Below are 21467 nucleotides of genomic sequence, written 5' to 3' on the forward strand. Positions count from 1 at the left end.
TATAATTTTTTATGCATACTAAGTATATCTTTTTAAGCTTAATGAGTTTGAGCCAAACCTATAGGGTTTTGCCTAAACTATAGACATAGCTCTGGGCTCTGGCTCCCCCCTGGATGTCATCATGCTGAGGGATTAAACATGAGTAACATGACTAGTTCCTATGCTTCTAAATTTGAACGTCCACCAATTATTTGTCATATACCTGCAAGTAATGTTGGAACTTTTTAATCTTAGCTAATAGCTAATATCAACAATCAATTATTGATCACATTGGTTAAATATAATTTAACTGGTCACAGACTTTGTTGTTCATAACTAATAACTTAAATAAACTAGTGACATTTCAGTGATGTCTACATCTGTCCTGATTTTCTTTGGATTGCTTATATGAGGAAAACACATGTTTCGTTGGGAGTTTATTGGCCTGAATGTCTAAGATATCTCCTTTTTAAAGAAAGAATCTGGATAGGTTTCTGAAGAAAAGCTTGGATACGTGCTTTAAGTTTTGCAAAGGATGAGAAGCCTCTAGGGATTTTATTGTGAATCAAGTCCTATTATTCATATACTTCGTCTTTATCTGTTTTAAAAAATCATTATAACTATGATTATTTTGTTGGCAATGCTATCTTGTGTATGTAGCGGTTCTGGATATAATCATGAGCTGGAAATCGAGACACAGCATGTCATTCTATGTCAAGCTAAGATATGTGTTTAAAGCTGTTGCAGCAGCAGCATGGGTGGTAGTGTTGCCAGTAACTTATGCATATAGCTGGAAAAATCCTCCAGAATTTGCACAGACTATTAAAAACTGGTTTGGAAATGGTTCAAGTTCGCCTTCTCTATTCATTATAGCAGTTCTTTTTTACCTGTCACCAAACATGCTATCTGCATTGCTGTTTGTTTTCCCTTTCATCCGCCGTTTTCTTGAGAGGTCAGATTACAAGATTGCGAGTTTGGTAATGTGGTGGTCCCAGGTATGCAAACATCTTTATTATTTTAGCTTATTTTTCAGTCTATTTCAAGTTTTTGAGTTCCCTTCTTTGGATATATTCCCTTTCTTCTGGGTGGTCTTTGATCTCATACTTCTAATATAATCTTTATTACAGCCTCGGCTTTATGTTGGAAGAGGCATGCATGAGGATGCATTTTCTCTTTTCAAGTAAGCTACTGCATTGATATTATATAAAAACAACTTTCATTTTGTTCTGCTATTCTTTATGATTGATTATTTTATTGATTGTAATGCTGTTCTTTCCAGATACACACTATTTTGGGTTCTCCTCCTGGCTGCAAAATTGGCATTCAGTTTTTACGTAGAGGTGCTCCCTCATTTCTATTCTGTCATTATGCTCGTTTGACTGCTCTTAATGGGATTTCTATTTTTTCTACTATTTGCTTTGATAGCAAAATACTATTAGAGAACACATACGTAGATGGAAAAATTCCAAGTATTTAGTTTTTAGAGTTTGTGCATTTTTCATCTTACTTTTGAAAGTAATGCAAATAATACCTAACTTCAACATTTATGTGCAAAAACAGTACCTAATTCTAACAGTGTGTCAATTTTTGGAATTAAAAAAAAACAACATGCATCTTGCACATGAAGATTTAAAAAAATTCACGTATTTATCCGTTATTGTGTTATAAATTTCATTTGAAGTACTTAAGATTAGTTTTTATTTTTTAATATTATGATAAAATTCATTTCTTCTCTTTTTGCGTTTTTATATAGATAAGTAAACTTCTATCTCAATTAATTTAGGGTTCTTTAATTTTATTTAAATTTTAAATACTCAGGAAATAAAATATCTCATGCCTGTAAAACTTTTATGTGCTATTTAAACATTGGTATAGTGAAATGAGAAAAGAAAAATCCACCAAGACTAGCTGTTTTACTTCTAAATGTCATGTTGGGGTTCTTTTTGTTTGGCTAATTCCGTTACTTTTTGTCATAAAATGCCACAGAAGTTCTATAAACATGAGATTGTCTTTTGTCTCTTGGGTATTAGAATTAAAGTTTTTGTCACGCCCTGTCACGCCCCGTCACGCCCCGAGCTACCACCGAGGCGCGGACACGGGACCTAGGACCACAAGTGATCCCAAGCTAACCCTGCTGACATAATCTGAGCATACTATAATTAACATGAATAAAAATAACTGATGCGGAAGCTAAAATCATAAATAAAGAAAAGATGGGGAATACCCATATACTATAATTGGGAGAGTTTAATACAAAAGATATTAACTCATACTAGGCTGAAACTAACTATGTCTGAAAGTAAGCCTCTAAACTGACTAGAAATGTTGGGACATGCCCCAACTAGATCTAGCAAAACTAAAACTAAAAACTGAAAGCAGTAAGGATATCATTGATGTCTCTGGTCCTCGGAGGATGAGGACTCACCACTACTAATCTGCTGAGCTGAAAATCGGAAAACGATCTAAGTGCAATCTGGATGCTGAGAGTCTGAACCTACATCACAAGAAGATGTAGCGCAAAATATGCGTTAGTATTGAAAGGTATCGAGCATGAGGTTGGAGTATCGCTGAAATACATATATAACTGACCAAGCAAAAGCCGATGACATATATATGGATATGATAGAATGCCGAAAAATACTAAACATGACTGATCTGTATGCAATGACCAACTATGACATGCTGGAATTGAATACTAAACATGGTCAATGCAAATGGAGTCTGACTGATTTGTGGGAGCTACTAATCACCGATAATAAAACCACACGAGTTGAATGTGGAGTTCGATGTATACACCCCATCGAGAGGACCCAATATACCCTGCCAGAGGTATAAAGGCATGCTTGTGTGATGAAAGGAAGCTCGTGAACTGGAAGTGTCAATATCTATCCTCAGGTGGCAGACTAACTCTAGTTAACAGTGTCCTGGATGCCTTGCCATCATACATGATGTCAATAATCCCTATACCAGCCAAAGTAACCAAGAGGTTAGATGCAATTAGGAGGAACTTTCTATGGAAAGGCAGTGAAGATAAGAAGAAGTATCATTTGGTCAAATGGGAGGAGTTGCTAGTTAGCAAGAGAGGGGGTGGACTCAACATCAGAGATCTGAGTACGCATAATAAGAGCTTGATTATGAAATGGTTGTGGAAATTTGCCTCACCAGAAGTATCTCTATGGAAGGAAGTAATAGCAGCAAAATATGGCATGAAGGACAAGTGGATGACAGAGGGGGTGACCAGGCCTTATGATTGTAGTGTATGGAGATCAATCAGGAACTTATGGCTACTGGTCAAAGATAGAACAAAATGCAAGGTTGGTAATGGAGAAAAAATGGCATTCTGGAATGACATCTGGTGCGGACAGGAGACACTCAAACAAGCATTCCCTGAGCTACATAGTCTAAGTCAAGCACATGAAGCATCAGTGGCAGACTTAAGGACAGGACAAGGGTGGAATTTACATCTGAGAAGAAACTTAAATGGCTGGGAAATAACATCCATAGCAAAATTTCATGACACAATGGCTAGGGCTACCAATCTAACAGAAGAACAAGATAGACTGATATGGAAATGGGAGAGAAAGGGAGAGTTCACTGTAAGATCTGCATATCGAGAATTGAGACCTATTGAAGAGCAGCAAGCAGGATGGCCTTGGAGGATGATCTGGAGAACAAAAATCCCATACAAGGTGAATTATTTCACATGGCTTTTGGCGAAGGAGGAAGTCCTGACACACGAAAATTTGAACAAAAGGAAACACAACCTCTGCTCTAGATGTTATTTATGCGAAGAATAGGTGGAGACAGTCAACCATCTCTTTTTACACTGCAAATGGACAGATCAATTATGGCAGATGTTCATTCACAAGAGGAAGATCAAGTGGACAAAACCAGGGAGAATTACAGAAGTTCTAAAATGCTGGAATAGTGATGGAAATGCTGGAAAAAAGGAGGAGAGATGGAGGATTGTCCCAGCATGCATTTGGTGGACAATTTGGAATGAAAGGAATCAAAGATGTTTTGAAGGAAAGAACAACAATATTCAGAAGATAAAGATAAACTGCCTAGGTCTTTATTATTTTTGGTGTAAGCAAGTAGTAATAGGAAATTCTGAAGATGTTTCTAATGTTATTGACTGGCTGTAATTAGAAGATCTTAGGGCTGTTGCAAGTATAAATTTTTGGAGGGGAACTACTCTTTGATGTACTATTCCTGTGGATATATAGAAGTAAATGTTACCTTTCTCAAAAAAAAATAAATCCGTTGCCCATGGAAGGGACTTACAACCTACTTGGCTAGTAGTTCTGGGACTATTTGGGTACGCTAAACCCCAGTTCAACTCGGTATTATGCTAGTCCCAATGAATTTAGTAGTAAACTGATTATGACTGATTTTCTGTAATTGTTCTGGATAGCTCAAAACTAGACATGCAAACTGAACGCAACAATTTAAACTGACATTGATGCATAATACTGAGGCATGTATAACTGATTTCTGATAAAGTCTGACCTAACACATGTAATTCAAGAACTAAAGAAATACATAGCTAGGGTTTTGACATTCATACGATAATCTGAAGAAGACGGGACATGCTGATTTGGAACATTAAAACATAGCTAAAACGTGACATGCTGTTTGGACGTTAGAACATATAGTTAAAAAAGTGATTTCTAAATCAGAACGTTTTTAAAACAGTCTCTTCATGAAAATCGGCTGTAACTTTAGAAACTACCAGGGTTCATTCATAATCATTGACAAATGATCAATATTTGGATCATTCTAACATTTAAAACCCAAAATCAAGAAACGTTCAAGAACCCTAATTTCGTTCATAGCATGGAATCAAGAATCGTCTGAATTCTAGGGATCTAACGGGCGAAAGGGACCCATTAATGAAATCGAACATACCCGGTGACGAAATCTCCACGAAAAACTATCAATTAAGGCTAGACTTGACTTTTCCGGCGACTTTCTAGCGTTTTCCGGCGGCGGCTAGGGTTTAGCTAGGGTTTCGGCCGCTTCTCTCTCTACTCTCTTCTTTTCTTTTGTTTTAGTTAATTAAATGACTTGGGTAAGTTCTAGTTAGGTTTCTAGGATTTTAAATGACTAACTAAAACCCTTTTAATTTAGGAATTAAAAGAAGAGTGGGAAAAGACAAAAACACCCTTGCTTAAAAGCTGTCCAAATCCTGATGCGGCAGGGCACCTGCCAAATCTGAAAATTCTGCAAATTTTTCCTTCATGAATCTGGGGTGTTACGGTTTCTTAATTAATTGAGATACAATTTATTCTTATAAAACTACCAAAAGGCAATAAATATATCTTACTGTAGTTATTGTTATATTTAATTTTTTTTAACTAAATAGTATTATATTAAGAGGATCTGTATGCATATTAAAGGTTTGATGTCAACTAATGAGTTCCATTCCCAAAAAAATAAAATACTAATAAATAAATGTAAACGAGCTTTGAGCCATTAAAAATGCTAACAAAATTGGTTATGAGCAATGCACTTGATCTTTTTCATCCAAAAGTTGCATTCAGATCAAAAAAAGAAAAAAGAAAGTAATGAATAACATAATTTTTGGATTACTCATGATCTTTGAATCCTGAGGTTGGCCGACGAAAGATATTTACTCGTAGATAAACATTATGATCCTTCAGCAAGCATGCAATTTTAATCAACTTTAAATCCAATTAACTTAGTGTTTTATCAATTTAAGTAGATTGTAAAATCTTTTGGATATTTATACAAGTTTTAAGCCAATATCAACTTTTAAATAAATTAAGCTATTTAAAATAGTAGAAGTTGATGACCAGGAAGTATAGGGGTGTGCGTAATTTCGTATATACCGAATTATCGAATCTAAACCGAAAATATCGGTAGTATATCTGGTATTTGGTTTAAGTTTTTTTTTTTTTTTTGATAAAGGTAACATCGGTTTAAGTTTTTTAAAAAATGATATTTTGGTACGATATTCGCTAGTTAGTAAAAACATACATTATACAATGCACATATATTAGGTTATATCATTAATATTAAAGGCCTAAAATCTTACTTTATCAATAAGATTACCTTTTACCTTTTCCACCTTTCACTACATGCTTGCCTTTACCACCGTTTTTTAAGGCCTACTTATCTTTCCGATTTTCCCACCTTTAAGCTTTATAAATCAGAAATCGAAAATTTAACTTCCCCACCTATATATTTATTTCAGAACTGATGGTATCTAGTTGAAAATTTCATACATGATCATATATGTCTTTCCTTTAACTCACTACAAGGGCAGACGGGTGCACTAAAGCTTCTGCTTTCCTTTAACTCACTCTCTAGAAAAATTAGAAGTTCCAAAAGGAACTTCTTTAATGTTGTGATTCGTCCATGAGAAAAGAAGAAAGTCACAATTCTCTATCTACGCCGAGCAACCGAGTTATCGAACTGAATAAACCTAAAACTGAAAGAAAAAACAGTACATACCAAATTCAATTCGGTATGTTATTGGTATAGCATTTTAATAAACTGAATACCGAACCAAAATGTCTAAAAACCATACCAAATGATGGATGAACATCCCTACTTGGAAGAGACTTGTATTTTATTTGTCGTTGCCTCTCTTTAGTTTGAAAATGGTCAATTTCTTTTGTGGAAAATAAAATTTAGGAAGACAACTGTAATATGAACTGTGCTTCGACCACACATTCTCTTTTTAGATTGTTTCTAGTTGTATTTCCATGTAATAGCTTACGAGTAAAGAAACCTAAGGTACTTGCATGAATTAATCAGAAACTTGAATATCTTGTCATCTAGTCCCAGACCATTATTCAATCTTTTCATCTAGTCCAAGGCCATTATTCATAGTCCATGGGTAGCATAAATTTGTTAGTTGAAAAATATCTGCTGTTTAATCATCTTCACGCTAATTTATTTTGATATCACTTTTTGTCTACACACATGTCAAATATTGGCTCTCAAAATACATGATGAAAATCTTAAAGTGTTTTACTTTTGCAGATACAACCTCTTGTAGGTCCAACAAAAGATATCATGAGAGTTCACATCAGTGTTTATAGATGGCATGAATTCTTCCCTCGAGGTACTTAAATGGAAGTCAAATTGAGTATTAACATATACATGTGTATACACTTATGCACTGAAGTAGAGATTTGTTAATTAATACTGTTCTTCTTATGGTTGGATACTTGCAGCCAAAAACAATATCGGTGTCGTGATTGCACTATGGGCTCCTATTATTCTTGTATGCATATCCATTTGCATGCTTCTCATTCTTTCAGCTTCTCCGTTTTCACCTTTTCTGTACAAAATTGTAATTGAAGACTATCCCAGGTCTATTTCATGGATACTCAGATTTGGTATGCTATTTTCTCTACCATATTTGGAGGCATCTATGGCGCGTTTCGGCGTCTTGGAGAGGTTGGTAGAGCTTCCACCCACTAATTGACGTTAGTAACTTAGGTTGCTTCCCATCCAATTTATAAGCTTTATGTTGGACGCTATGAAATTCTCTCAATTAATATTTTCTCCTGCATGCTTGTTTGTTTGAATCTTCTCAATGTCAGATCTATGTTTATTTATCTACCAGAATCCTATGCATCATTTGAGGTATCACATAGATATCAGAAAGTATGCATGTAGTAATTGCTATTTATACAATCTATGAGATGCATAGTTTTATGAATGCTGTTCAAAGATCGCTAGCATATGAGGTAATTAAGATAAGATTTTCTTTTCTCCCAAAGTCTGCCTTCCACCTTGAATTCCATTGGTTTTCCACAGTTTACTAATGTTTTTCTGTTTTGGGGTGATAAGTTCTCTTCCTGTCTTCTGCTTTCAGATTCGCACGTTGGGAATGCTTAGATCGCGGTTTGAGGCACTGCCAGGAGCATTTAATGCTTGCTTGATCCCAGTGGAAAAGGATGAAAAACGTAAAAAGGGACTTAAAGCCACATTATCTAAGAAATTTGATGAGGTCAAGCCCTAGATATCTCTTTGCATTGACTATGCAGAGATCAGTGTTAATATTTTGTTAATTTATTGGTCCTTGCAGGTCACTTCTAGTCGAGGAAAGGAGGCTGCAAGGTTTGCTCAAATGTGGAACAAAATAATAGAGAGTTTCAGGGAGGAGGATCTGATAAATAATAGGTACCGTGATAATGGTGGTAGAGGCAAACAATCCTTTTCTTGAGAGCTTGGATGCGCTGGTTTCCTCTTTATGTAGTTTCATGTTTTGTTTATTGTTTCTTTTCCAATGTCCTTCTCTTCCCTTTTGCTATCCCTCTCTTATCCCTTGCAATATTACTCTTCCAGAGTTAACTTGCTGTGCTTACAGGGAAAGGAACTTATTGCTTGTGCCATATTGGGCTGACCCTGATCTGGACCTTATCCAGTGGCCTCCATTTCTCTTAGCTAGCAAGGTTTGGGGTCTTACAAGCTTCTTTATTTTCTAAACCTTAAGGAAATTCAATGATAACCTTATTAAGTGGTGTTTATCTCATGACTGCTATTAGCTTCCTATTGCATTGGATATGGCTAAAGATTGCAATGGAAGAGATCGTGAGCTGAACAAAAGGTTGAGTGCGGACAGTTACATGCGCAGTGCCATTCGTGAGTGCTATGCTTCATGTAAAAGCATTATAAAAGTTTTGGTCTTAGGTGAACGTGAACAGCTGTAAGTTTCCATCTGTTACATTTACTTATTCGGCAAAGTTGCAGAGAACAGTTATGAATCCTTGAGCTGTTTCTAATTATTTAATTGGAAATCAATAATTTTCAGGGTGATACAAGAAATTTTCTCAAAAGTTGATGAACACATAGCTGAGGGTAATCTGATAAAAGAGTTTAACATGAGCGCACTACCTACCCTCTACGAACAATTTGTGCGGCTTATTGATTTTCTGGTAATAATACCCTATACAAAATTTTCAGCTAAGAATTGAATGTTTCATAGAGTTCTACTAAAGTGTCGCTAAATTCCACAGAAAGAAAACAAAAAGGAGGACAAGGATCATGTAGTTATTCTCTTGCTTGATATGTTAGAAGTTGTGACCCGTGACATAATGGAAGACTCTGTTCCTAGGTAAATAATGAGGGAGCAAGTTTCTTTCTTCTTTGTTTAATTGTTGATCATTTTGTTTATTTTTGTAACTCCTTGTTGTAGTTTGTTAGATTCCACCCATGGTGGCTCCTATGGGATGCATGACGGAATGATTCCAAATGCAAAATATCAGCTCTTTGGCACCCTTAATTTTCCCGTAACAGAAACAGAAGCATGGAAGGAAAAGGTGATCAACTAAATCAAGTAACATATTATAAGTGTACTGTTAATTTTGTTGCATGATATAGTTTCAGACAATCACTGGATTATAATATACAATAGAAAATATGAGATGACAGGTCAAATTCCATAGCATGGTAAATATGGTAAGGGACTAAGGTTGATTCAAAATAAGCAAGAGGAAGAACTGAAACACAGTTTTTGTCTGTGTGCCCCTTGTTCAATTAAATATAGCGAGTTTCTATTACAACAATCTTAAAAAGATGTTCTCTTCACTCAGTCATCAAATGTTGTGAGATTTGAAATGAAGACCACTATATGTGTCTGTGTGTGTACACATGTGCTCATGTGGATGCATGCGGGCATGTATATATATCTTTCACGTGCCATAAAAGCATGCTGTGAGATTTGGAGTGAAGAATGTGTAGGACAATCTTCGAATGATGTGTGTGCACGTGGGCATAAGCCATAAAGAGAGAGATTGCTAAGGTTGGAAGAAAAAGTATCAAAATCTAGTGCCAGGTTCCTGTTTCTTGGTGAAACCCTTTCAATAACTTCGCTTCAAATTTGGGAAAGGAGAGTGATCAGTTATCTTCTTTGATCCACACTCATATGAAGCTTCTTGTTCTTCCAGATTAGAAGGCTTCACATGCTGCTAACTGATAAGGAATCTGCCATGGATGTGCCAACCAATTTGGAAGCTAGACGGCGCATCTCATTCTTCTCAAATTCATTGTTTATGGACATGCCTCACGCCCCCAAAGTTCGCAATATGCTTTCCTTTTCGTAAGTTTTCTGATTAAAACATAAGTTGTCAATTGATACGTAATCACAGTGCATCATGATACCATTGTGGGGATGTTAGTTAAAACTCAACTTATTCCTGTATAGCTTGTTGGTATTATGAAGCCTCTTTCAGAAAGAAAAAAAGATCAGAGATTCTGGAGAAAATAGATTTATGACTATCATATGAATGTTTTTAAGACTCTAACGAGATGGAGTTAAGGTCATTAATATTAGAGCAAGGCTTGCCCTTTGTGGGTACGACACTGAAACATGTTATGTCTTTAAATTAAACTTTGGTTTGGTTTCATTCCCCTGATTCCCCTGGGAAATAGTCTCATACAAGAATCTAACTCTTGTTTAAGTTATCAGTAAAATGGATAAACTAGTCTTGCTTTATCCTTGTGAAATTGAATAATAGTTGTGTAGGAGCTCCTCTGCACCCTAAAATTATATTAGGTAGAGTACATTTACAAAGCTAACATATAAGAAATACTATGTACAGTTTAGTTGCTACGCTACATAACATTTACGTTTAACACCCTCTCCTCCTCCCTCTGGAACTTCCAAGAGCTTTACTGGAAGTATCTGCCAATTGATCATTTGAATTAACATATGCAGTCATAGTATCCCTGGATTGCAACTTCTATCTAACGAACTGCCAATCAACTCAATGTGTTTAGTCCTCTAGTGAGAAGTTGTAGCTATGTGTAAGCTGCCTTTTTATTACAATATGACTTGATGAGGTTGTTGTATCAACTCCCAAGAAACTGCCTCAATCACAACAATTCAGATGTAATTTTAAGGCTATGGCCTGTACCCTGCCTCACTGCTTCAACACTTGGTCGAGCACCACATTTTTTTTTTAAACTTCTCCAAGAGGCCAGATTTCCTCCAATCAATATACAATTCCTATTGATGTGGAACCATCACAATGTATCCAACTGCTTCAGTATGAACTCCATCCTCATACAGTAGGACTATCTGACCTACTCCCTGTAGCACTATTAAGGTACTTCACAACTCGATTACAACATCTAAATGAGCGTCAATTGGAGAATCCAGAAATTGACTTACAACACTCACTGGGAAAGAAATGTCTGGTTTGGTAACTATAAGTTCGATTTGCAACCAATTAATGATATCTCCCATCATCTAGGAAGGGCTTCCCCTCCGCTGGTACCAAGTCGACATTAGGATCCATTGATGTGTCCATGGGATTATACTCCAGTCTTCTAAGATGTCTAACACATACCTTCACTGTGATATGTTTTTTTATAAGGTTAACTATCTTATTTTATCAATATGGGAAATTTTCCCATATACATGCAATATACTAAATAGTGGAGAATCTACAATATATATGATGATAACAACATGGATAACATAGATCATATGAAGGCTTTAGAGGAACTTGATGGACACCAAATAAAGATATATAATGTGTTGAAGGTCCATCAAAATGAAGAGGATGGAGAATAAGGCTATGTGTGCAAGTGGCCTTCTCTTAAATCCAAGAATTCACTAAAGAAGGCAACCAAACAAGGCCCTTATCTAAATGAGGGTAAAATTGTCAAGAAAGTGTCTTCTTTATTTCCTTAGTATAAATAGTAGTTTTATCATTTTGCAAGACTTAGATTATGATGAATTGAATATTTGAGACCTTTGAAGCTTGTAGTTTCTAGGTGTAGCCTAACATTAGTCTAGTTCATAGTTGGTAATTGTAGTTGAGTGATTAGAGTGGATTCCCGATATTGCTTGTGTTAGCTTTTTATAGCTTAATCAATCATCGAGTTACCCTTTTTGTGGATTCAATTTGATTTTCTCGTTTTTGATTGATTTTGGGTTATTGTTATTTGATCAAATTCAATTGAGAGGTGGAGGTATAAAGTCCTTTGTTGCTCATAATTTTGATTGGATTTCGATAGTTCCACATATGTTTTCTTATTTCTTTCAATTGCCCCTTTGATTTTTATTATTTGGTATCAGAGCCAAGGCTAAAATGTTACTTAGGTTTGACCTTGACAAACTTGGTTTAGGAATGAATTGGCGATTATTTGTTTATTTTTAATGCATTATTTGCTTTATTTTTTTTTATTTATAATCACGCTTTGTTTGAAAGGACGCAAGTCAAATCCAAACTTGTGTTCCTTATTTGTTTGATCGACACTACTTGTTACTACTTTCTCATTTGCACTTTTTATCGAGTCTTTGGTCGTACACAAACACACACTGAACTCGTGAGGGGTGTCCTGCACTCCTCCAAAACTTTCTTGAATTCCTTAGTTTCAGATTGGTGCAATTAGGTTAGTGCGCCTTCTCGCAATTATTCAGTCCCACTCTCAATATTCTAGGAAAAAAATCCTACTCTAGAAATAGGACATTTTGCATACACTTTAGGCGGGACAATATGAGGTATTGTCGCTGCATTTAGGAAGCCACCCTTTTGTCAACGAGTTTCTCTTTAAAACCCAATGACATATATTTGTGTGAAAATGATTGATTGATCCAAGTATTAAAATCGTAACAGATTCGGGACATTAAGACTGACTGCCTTTTTTCATTTAGATGCAAATCAACCAAAACCTCCCTAATATCCGGATGATAACTGAAGTCCCTCGAATTTTGAAAATTTGGTGGGGAAACATCCGATTGACATACGAAAATGAAATTATGCTGCACTTGGGATCATTAACTGATTTGCTGAATGTAAGGGTAAACAAGTTGCTCATTACTCTGATGATCGAATTCTGGCACTTGGGAAAGTCACTGTTGTTGGTTGCCAGAATTTGATCATCAGGGTAATGAGCAACTTGTTAGCCCTCACATTCAGTAAATCAGTTAATGATCCCAAGTGCGGCATAATTTCATTTTCGTATGCCACTCGGATGTTTTCCCACCAATCTTTCAAAATTCGGGAGATCTCAGTTATCATCTGGATATTAGGGAGGTTTTGGTTGATTTGCATCTGAAAGATAAAAGGCAGTCAGTCCTAATGTCCTGAATCTGTTACGATTTTAATACTTGGATTAATCAATCATTTTCACACAAATATATGACCTTGGGTTTTAAAGAGAAACCTGTTGCCAAAGGGCGGCTTCGTAAATGCAATGACAATACCTCATATTGTCCCGCCTAAGGTGTATGCAAAATGTCCTAGTTTAGGATTTTTTTCCTAGATGATTGAGAGTGAGACTGAATAAATGTGAGAATGCGCACTAACCTAATTGCACAAATCTGAAACTAAGGAATTCAAGAAAGTTTCAGAGGAGTGCAGTATACCCCTCGCGTGTTCAGTATGTGTTTGTTTACGACCAAAGACTTGATAGGAAGTGCAAATGAGAAAGCAGTAACAAGTATTGTTGATCAAACAAATAAGGAACACAAGTTTGAATTTGACTTGCGTCCTTTCAAACAACGCATGGTTATAAATAAATAAAAAAGCAAATAATGCATTAAAAATAAACAAATTATCGCTAATTAGAAAAGGCATATGACAATTGTGAACTGAAAGTTTTTGTTGAAGATGCTTGCATGTAAGTTTTGCATCTCCACGGTCAGATTCTCAGTCCTCATAAATGGTGCACGTGAAGGTTTTTTCCCTGGTCTGAGGCAGGGAGATCCCCTATCTCCTTTCCTTTTTATCATTGTCATGGAGGGCCTAAATAACATGATAGAGGTGGCCAGAGAGAATGAATGCCTCGGGGGTTTTGAGCTAGCCACAACTCAAACCTCAATAGCAAATGGCAACATGGAAGTCACTCATTTACAGTATGCAGATGACACCTACACCTTAATATTTTGTGATGCTAATGAAGGACAACTGTTGGTTTTAAGATCAATCTTGGTGCTATTTGAAGGAGTCTCAGGTTTGCATATCAACGGGAGAAAGAGTCAGTTGTATCCTATTAATAATGTCTCAATATGGAGGAACTGTCTTGGATTTTGGGAGGGGAAGTAGATTTTTTGCCTACCATTTATCTGGGCATGCCCTTAGGTGCCAAATCAAAGGCTTTGAACATCTGGAATCCTGTGATTGCAAAGTGTGAGAAGAAGCTTACCAGATGGAAATCTCAATATATCTCCTTGGGAGGCAGAGTCACTCTCATTAATTCTGTTTTGAATTCCTTGCCTACTTATATGATATCCATCTTCTCCATTCCTGATGGGGTGATACAAAGGCTGGATAAAATTAGGAGGGATTTCATATGGAAAGGGGTTGAGGAAAATGATTCCACTGTCCGACATTTAGTCAAGTGGAACAAGGTTCTCAGGGGGGAGAATCATGGGGGTCTAGGAATAAGGAATCTGAAAAAGCAGAGCAAAGCTCTTTAACTAAAATAGTTATGGAGGTATTCTCAAGAGCCTCAACCATACTGGGGAAAAGTAATTCAAGCAAAATATGGAGAGGAGAACAAGTGGATGACAAAGGAGGTTCTTGCACCATATAGGGTAAGCCTGTGGAAGTCCATCAGAATCTTGTGGCCTCTCTTGAAGATCAATACAACCATCAGGGTAGGCAATGTCAATAAGACTTCATTTTGGGAGGATAAATGGTAGGGCACTACTAGTCTGAAAAGTATCTTTCCAGAGATGCATGACTTGGTAGTGAATAAACATGTGAGTGTAGCTGAGCTTTGGACACAACATGGATGAAGTTTCCAATTTAAAAGGAATTTCAATGATTGGGAAATCGAGACTGTGACTGAATTGTTTTGGAAGGTTGGAAGTTTTTACTGGAACAAGGGATGAACATGATAGATTAAGTGGAGCAGAAATAACAAAGGCACATTCAAGGTAAACTTGGATATAAGTTGCTAAATCAAGGTGGACAACAACCTTCTCTTTGGCCTTGGAAGCAGATTTGGAAACCTAAAATCCCTTTCAAGGTGTCATGTTTCACTTGGCTTCTGTCAAGAGAAGCAGTTTTAACACATGGAAATCTCAAGAAAAGGAAGTTCTCCATGTGTTCTAGATGCTATTTATGTGGGAAAGAGGTTGAGACAGTCAACCATCTGTTTCTCCCGTGCAGAATAACATCCCAGCTGTGGAGGATTTTCATTAGTCTCAGGGGTTTTGCTTGGGCTATGCCTAACAGAATCACACATCTTTTGTACAGTTGGGGATAGGGGTGTGCAAAAACCGAACCGACCGATAAACCGAACCAAAAAAAATGTTATTGGTTTATTGTTATTGGGTTAACGATTTCTTAATGGTTTTATAAAAAAAAATTATTGGGTTATCGGTTTGGTATTGGTTTTCAATATTGGGTTATTGGGTAAACCGATAACCCATTAAGAGTTAAGACTATAGTAATTTACTACTTTTACATATACATACATATTAGTAAATATTAATCTCAATATCTTAATAGTTATGTCTTTGTAATTTAGCCATCAATTCATACTTTGTTAATTGTGACTTTGAATTCACAACTTTACATTATACAAATTGTCAAAACCTAAAGTAAGAACCATATTCCTCTTGATTTCTCTTTGTCTTACACATGCATAGTTTTTTTCATGTTTGTTATTATTATTTCTATTTTATGAGCTTTTGTAAATTTACATTATTGTCTTTTCGTGTCAAATTTATTAAAGAAACCATATATTTGTTTTATAAGCATTTTCTTATTGGTTAAACCGAAAACCGAACCGTTAAGGACCAAAACCGATAAACCGAAAACCGATAAAAAATTATCTTATTGGTTCGTTATTGGTTTAGCGTATTTAAAAACCGAAAACCGATAAACCGAACCGACCGATGCACACCCCTAGTTGGGGAGAAGTAGGGGTGGGAGCTGTAGATAGAGATAGATGGAGGATTGTCCCAGCCTGTATTTGGTGGACTGTTTGGAAAGAAAGAAATGCTAGATGTTTTGAGAGCAAGAGCTGTGATCTTCAAAAGATCAAACTAAATTGTGTCAGGCTTTTTTGCTTTTGGTGCAAACAGATGTATTTATAGGACACTGAATCCATTTAGATATCCTAGGTTCCTGTTAGGATTCAGATTCAGTTTTCTTACTTTTTTTACAAGCTGTAAATATGGTTTTCAGTGCATGGGTTGCACTGGTTCAATGAAAATACACAAATGTTACCTTCTCAAAAAAAAAAAACAATATATTATGATTCTCCATGAAAACCCCCCAATCTTCTATATAAACTAGAATTTCATGGGTACACCAAAAAGAAACTAAAAATGAGAGGCTATTATTTAGGACCCACACACCTACTCCCCGCTATTTGGAATGAAGTCAAAGTTTGGCTCCTAGTTTGTAGTTCTTTGCTCTAACCTTCAAACGACAGATGCCTTAGGACCTGCTTATCCACTTATCCACTCCTCACTCTCCAGAATGTGGATAAGTTACCAAGACCATTAGTACACACCTGAATTACAATGTTAAACTTTGGTCTAGATGTTGGTACAAGTGGTCAAACTACTGAGTAGACACTACCCTCTATAGTGTATCAGTAGATGCCTGGTCCACTAGGTTTCTAGCACAACAATTTTTATGATAAAGAAAAAAAGTTGCTCTTAGTATCGAGAAATCCATTAAATTCCAACGTTCAGTTAGATTCTTGAGTAAACAAAACAATTCTAAAGTGATTTTGTCCTACTCTGTAGCGCTATTATTTCTTGGCCATTAGGATCCTAATAGAATTCTGAAGAAACTGAACTTTCTTCGACTAGAATTGTGAAGATACTGAATTCTAGCATGAAGTGATATTTTTCTTAGATACAGCTCTTTTTTCAAAACAAAACAAAATAAAACTTTTGACCTCATTGATGATGTCAACTTGTCTGATTGTCACAACTGATGACCTCGTACCTGGTGAAACTATAATTAGATCAAATTGAGATCTAAATCAATGCTATTATTTGTTCTAGTGAGTGGTTCCTTCCCGAAATAAGGCGACAATTCAGTTGTAATATGACAAGCTAAATGCATTATGGATTGCTGCTCGAAGTCAGTCTAGACAGATCTACGGAATGATGGTGGGTGTTAGTTTCTCTCTATGATGATGATTGCATGGAATCTAAGGGAGCTTGGAACAATGGTTTTGCTGGAATGGAAGAGATGAGTTTTAAAGAAAAAATTAAAGATATGATTTTATAGGAGAGATTAGTATGATCTTACAAGTTCTAAACTCTATAACAGAAAAAACCAAGTGTTAGCACTTAGTCAGTTAGATGAGTGGTCTTTTCCCTGGTATGCTTTTTCCCTTAGCCTTCATGTAATAAATTATTACGTTATCAAAACAAATTTATATGTGTTCTCCATGAACTTGCAACCATTGGGACATAGTTCACTTCGGTTTACATCTTTCATCCGTGTTCATCATGTCATGGAAGTCAGTTACTTTAACTTGGACCAATTGACTTCTTTTTCTCTAATTATATGTGATATTTTTTTCCCTTTTTAGTATTTTGACGCCTTACTTCAACGAGGAGGTTCTTTTCTCAATAAATTCACTGGAAAGGCCAAATGAAGATGGTGTTTCTATAGTGTTTTATTTGCAAAAGATATACCCAGGTTAGCTTTCTAATTGTAAACCTAAGCATGAAATGGACTATCCTTGACATATTATGATTCCAAGTCATTCTTTATGTCTGAATCAATATGAAAATCCTTTAAAGATGAATGGGAGAACTTCCTTGAAAGGGTTGACTGTATCAGTGAGGAGGATCTTAAGGGTAGCACTAGATTGGAAGAAGAACTCCGTCTCTGGGCATCATATAGAGGCCAAACATTGACTAAAACAGGTATGGTTAGCTTTATGCTTATTCTGACCTTTAGCAGAAGCATATTTTCTTGATAAATTTCTTAATTTGCATGTAATTGATCAACTGTATTAATCAGTACGAGGTATGATGTACTATCGGCAAGCTTTGGAACTTCAGGCTTTTCTTGATATGGCAAAAGATGAAGGTGCGTACGAGAATTATTTCTATTCTTCCCATCATCTTGAAGAGTAGAGTTTGTCATGAATTGCAGTTTCTACATTTTTTACAGAGTTAATGAAAGGCTACAAGGCTGCTGAATCTAATACTGATGAACAGCCAAAAAATGAGAGGTCCTTGATGTCACAATGTCAGGCAGTTGCAGACATGAAATTTACCTATGTTGTGTCATGCCAGCAATATGGCGTTCAGAAAAGGTCTGCTGATCATCGTGCTCAAGACATTTTGAGACTAATGACAAAGTATGATCCAGAATAAACAACTTTGGTTTATGTTATGTTTTAAGTGTTTACTTCTTATTTCTAAGTTTTGTTCCTTGTGTTCTTTGTAAGGTACCCTTCTCTTCGAGTAGCTTATATTGACGAGATTGACGAAACTGGCAAAGATAAATCAAACAGGACCGGTGATAATAAGGTTTATTATTCAGCCCTCGTGAAGGCTGTACCAAGGTCTGTGGACTCGGCAGAGCCAGATCAGAAGTTAGATCAGGTACCTATTGCAGGTGTTGAATTGGAACATTATGCATCACCTAGAAGCTACAACAGATCTCTTTTTCCTATTCTAGTTTTCCTTTTCTTTTTCTGGTTTGCCTTTTATTAAGAGTGTCATAACAAGAGTTCATGTTAAGTTCTATTTTGGGCCTTGGATGTATGGTCCTGGTTTGTGGACTTCCTTTTATATAGTTTAGTTCTTCTGGCCGGATTGCATCTCTGCAAATTATTTTTGTCAATCTACATAGAGTTTGTGCTTGGATACTGAGAATCCACACAATTGTTGCTGGAGATTATAATTATATACCTGTTCAAAATCCGCACAATTGTTTCTGGTGATTATAATTATATATCTCTTCTCAGTTACAAAAAGCAGGTACAATCTCAAACTTTTATTCATTCATTCTACAAACTGGCTCTTACGTTGGAGATACATCTGCATTTTCTGGTCCATATATTACTTATTCTCTGCAATCAACTTCTGAAATATTGTTGTCTAGGTTATTTATCGAATAAAACTTCCTGGGCCTGCTATATTGGGAGAAGGAAAGCCAGAGAATCAAAATCATGCAATTATATTTACTCGTGGGGAAGGATTGCAAACAATAGATATGAACCAGGTAGGTATCTGATAAGATTCTCATTTACTATGAGAAAAAGTTGGCATTTGGTTTGAGCCACATTATTACTTTTTTCAATCAAAAGGATAACTACATGGAAGAAGCGCTTAAGATGAGGAATTTGTTGCAAGAATTTTTGAAAAAGAATGGAGTGAGAAAACCGACTATTCTGGGATTGCGGGAGCATATTTTCACTGGCAGGTATGGAGATGGGCCTTTCTAGCGAACCAATAACTTTTTGTTGCTACAATGGGATTGGAGAAAGATTATACTTGTGCATGAGAATTTCATCTTGACAGTGAAATGTAATTTCTTATCAGCTATCATTTTGATTTCTCTGTGCAGTGTTTCTTCACTAGCATGGTTTATGTCAAATCAGGAAACCAGCTTTGTTACAATTGGGCAAAGATTGTTGGCCAATCCATTGAAGTAAGTAGCCAAGAACTAGTTAGGATGTAGAGTACTGACTCTTTTGTTGAGTGCCAACTTGAACTATTATATTCTAGTAGAATTTTGCCCTCCTCTCTCTTATTTTTTGTTTTCTGTTCTGTAAGTAGCCTACTGATGACAGGGAGTTTTTTTCTAATGCACTGAAATCCTGCTTTCCTTCTCTCTTCTCTTCTCTTCTCTCTCTCTCCCCGTTAATATCCATTCTCCTTGTTCTTCCTTGTGTAGCCAGAGGCTAAATGTCTGATATTTAGTACTTGCGCGCCTTTTCATATCTAGTTGCCTAGGTGTTCTACTTATGAAAGTTAATGAACCTTCTCATCTTCTAGGTTATCCTTTTTGTCGCCCTGTGACTATTTTTTACTTGGTAAGGTTTGATTTCCTTTCTGTAATCTTAGGATAAAGTGATGGAACATCCTATTTCAAGCTGTAGTTGCATGGATTCTGGATCATAATAATGCAAATATGTCTTTTCATCTCAGTAGGTCAAAAAGGTTTTACTGACATGAAGTTTCTCGTCTATTGTGGATGCTTTGTCTCAGAGTACGTTTCCACTATGGTCATCCTGATGTATTCGATAGATTGTTTCATTTAACAAGAGGTGGTGTGAGCAAGGCTTCCAAAGTCATCAACCTAAGTGAAGACATATTTGCCGGTATTTGAAAACCCACATTGACACGTAAATCCTGTAGCTTTGTCTATTCTTACAAATTTTGTTGCATCTTTTAGGTTTTAATTCTACCCTACGGGGGGGTAATGTTACTCACCATGAGTACATCCAAGTTGGTAAAGGAAGAGATGTTGGCCTTAACCAAATTTCACTGTTTGAGGCAAAGATAGCTAATGGAAATGGTGAGCAAACAATGAGTCGTGATGTATACAGGCTTGGACATCGATTTGATTTCTTCCGTATGCTATCATGCTTCTTCACCACTATAGGATTCTACTTTACTACCTTGGTACTGCTCAACTGCTTTCCAGCTTAGACTTCCATGATCCTAACCGGGTTTATTCTCTTTATAGTCTATCTAAATGAATGTATCTTCTTTGGCAGATAACCGTCATTATTGTATATGTATTTCTTTATGGTCGGCTGTATCTTGTCGTCAGTGGGCTTGAAGAAGGATTGAGTTCACACCCAGCTATTCGAAATAATAAGCCTCTTCAAGTTGCTCTTGCCTCTCAGTCTTTTGTGCAAATTGGCTTATTGATGGCATTGCCCATGATGATGGAGATAGGCCTTGAGAGGGGCTTCCGCAATGCCTTAACTGATTTTGTGCTGATGCAACTACAACTTGCTCCTGTTTTCTTTACATTTTCTCTTGGAACAAGGACCCACTATTATGGGAGAACATTGCTCCATGGGGGTGCTCAATATAGAGGCACTGGTCGTGGCTTTGTTGTATTTCACGCTAAATTTGCTGAAAACTATCGTTTGTACTCCCGAAGCCATTTTGTCAAGGGAATTGAACTGATGATTCTACTTCTTGTCTACCATATATTTGGTAGATCATACAGAGATATGGTGGCATATGTTCTTATAACCGCATCTATATGGTTCCTGGTTGTTACATGGCTCTTTGCCCCATTCCTGTTCAATCCTTCTGGATTCGAGTGGCAAAAGATTGTTGATGACTGGGCAGACTGGAATAAATGGATAAACAATCGTGGTGGTATCGGTGTATCCCCAGAAAAAAGCTGGGAATCTTGGTGGGAGAAAGAACATGAGCATCTTTATCATTCAGGGATTCGTGGCACTGTAGTCGAGATATTATTATCATTGCGCTTTTTTATATATCAATACGGACTTGTATATCACCTCACAATTTTGAATAACGAAACAAGTATCCTGGTACGTCCTTAGTTTGCATTTCAGTCTGCAGAAATGATCAA

At 36.3% G+C, this 21467-nt stretch overlaps 1 protein-coding gene across 1 annotated transcript in view; it reads left to right on the forward strand.

The window, feature by feature from the left end:
• Nucleotides 1-21467, forward strand: part of LOC125833708 (callose synthase 2) — a 32036-nt gene that overhangs the window by 8868 nt on the left and 1701 nt on the right. Inside the window, exons 16-40 of the mRNA XM_049512887.1 lie at nucleotides 640-974; nucleotides 1107-1159; nucleotides 1259-1319; nucleotides 6991-7072; nucleotides 7185-7234; nucleotides 7324-7410; nucleotides 7832-7966; nucleotides 8045-8139; nucleotides 8327-8411; nucleotides 8505-8665; nucleotides 8771-8894; nucleotides 8976-9073; nucleotides 9155-9278; nucleotides 9906-10057; nucleotides 17479-17588; nucleotides 17693-17818; nucleotides 17916-17984; nucleotides 18069-18258; nucleotides 18349-18505; nucleotides 19008-19127; nucleotides 19213-19328; nucleotides 19473-19556; nucleotides 20117-20229; nucleotides 20304-20533; nucleotides 20629-21426. Of these exons, the coding sequence (XP_049368844.1) occupies nucleotides 640-974; nucleotides 1107-1159; nucleotides 1259-1319; nucleotides 6991-7072; nucleotides 7185-7234; nucleotides 7324-7410; nucleotides 7832-7966; nucleotides 8045-8139; nucleotides 8327-8411; nucleotides 8505-8665; nucleotides 8771-8894; nucleotides 8976-9073; nucleotides 9155-9278; nucleotides 9906-10057; nucleotides 17479-17588; nucleotides 17693-17818; nucleotides 17916-17984; nucleotides 18069-18258; nucleotides 18349-18505; nucleotides 19008-19127; nucleotides 19213-19328; nucleotides 19473-19556; nucleotides 20117-20229; nucleotides 20304-20533; nucleotides 20629-21426 (3755 nt within the window). The remainder of the gene's footprint in view (nucleotides 1-639; nucleotides 975-1106; nucleotides 1160-1258; nucleotides 1320-6990; nucleotides 7073-7184; nucleotides 7235-7323; nucleotides 7411-7831; nucleotides 7967-8044; nucleotides 8140-8326; nucleotides 8412-8504; nucleotides 8666-8770; nucleotides 8895-8975; nucleotides 9074-9154; nucleotides 9279-9905; nucleotides 10058-17478; nucleotides 17589-17692; nucleotides 17819-17915; nucleotides 17985-18068; nucleotides 18259-18348; nucleotides 18506-19007; nucleotides 19128-19212; nucleotides 19329-19472; nucleotides 19557-20116; nucleotides 20230-20303; nucleotides 20534-20628; nucleotides 21427-21467) is intronic.

The sequence above is a fragment of the Solanum verrucosum genome, unplaced genomic scaffold (genome assembly GCF_900185275.1).
Source record: "Solanum verrucosum unplaced genomic scaffold, falcon-dt-bn FXZP01000307.1, whole genome shotgun sequence".
Taxonomy (NCBI): domain Eukaryota; kingdom Viridiplantae; phylum Streptophyta; class Magnoliopsida; order Solanales; family Solanaceae; genus Solanum; species Solanum verrucosum.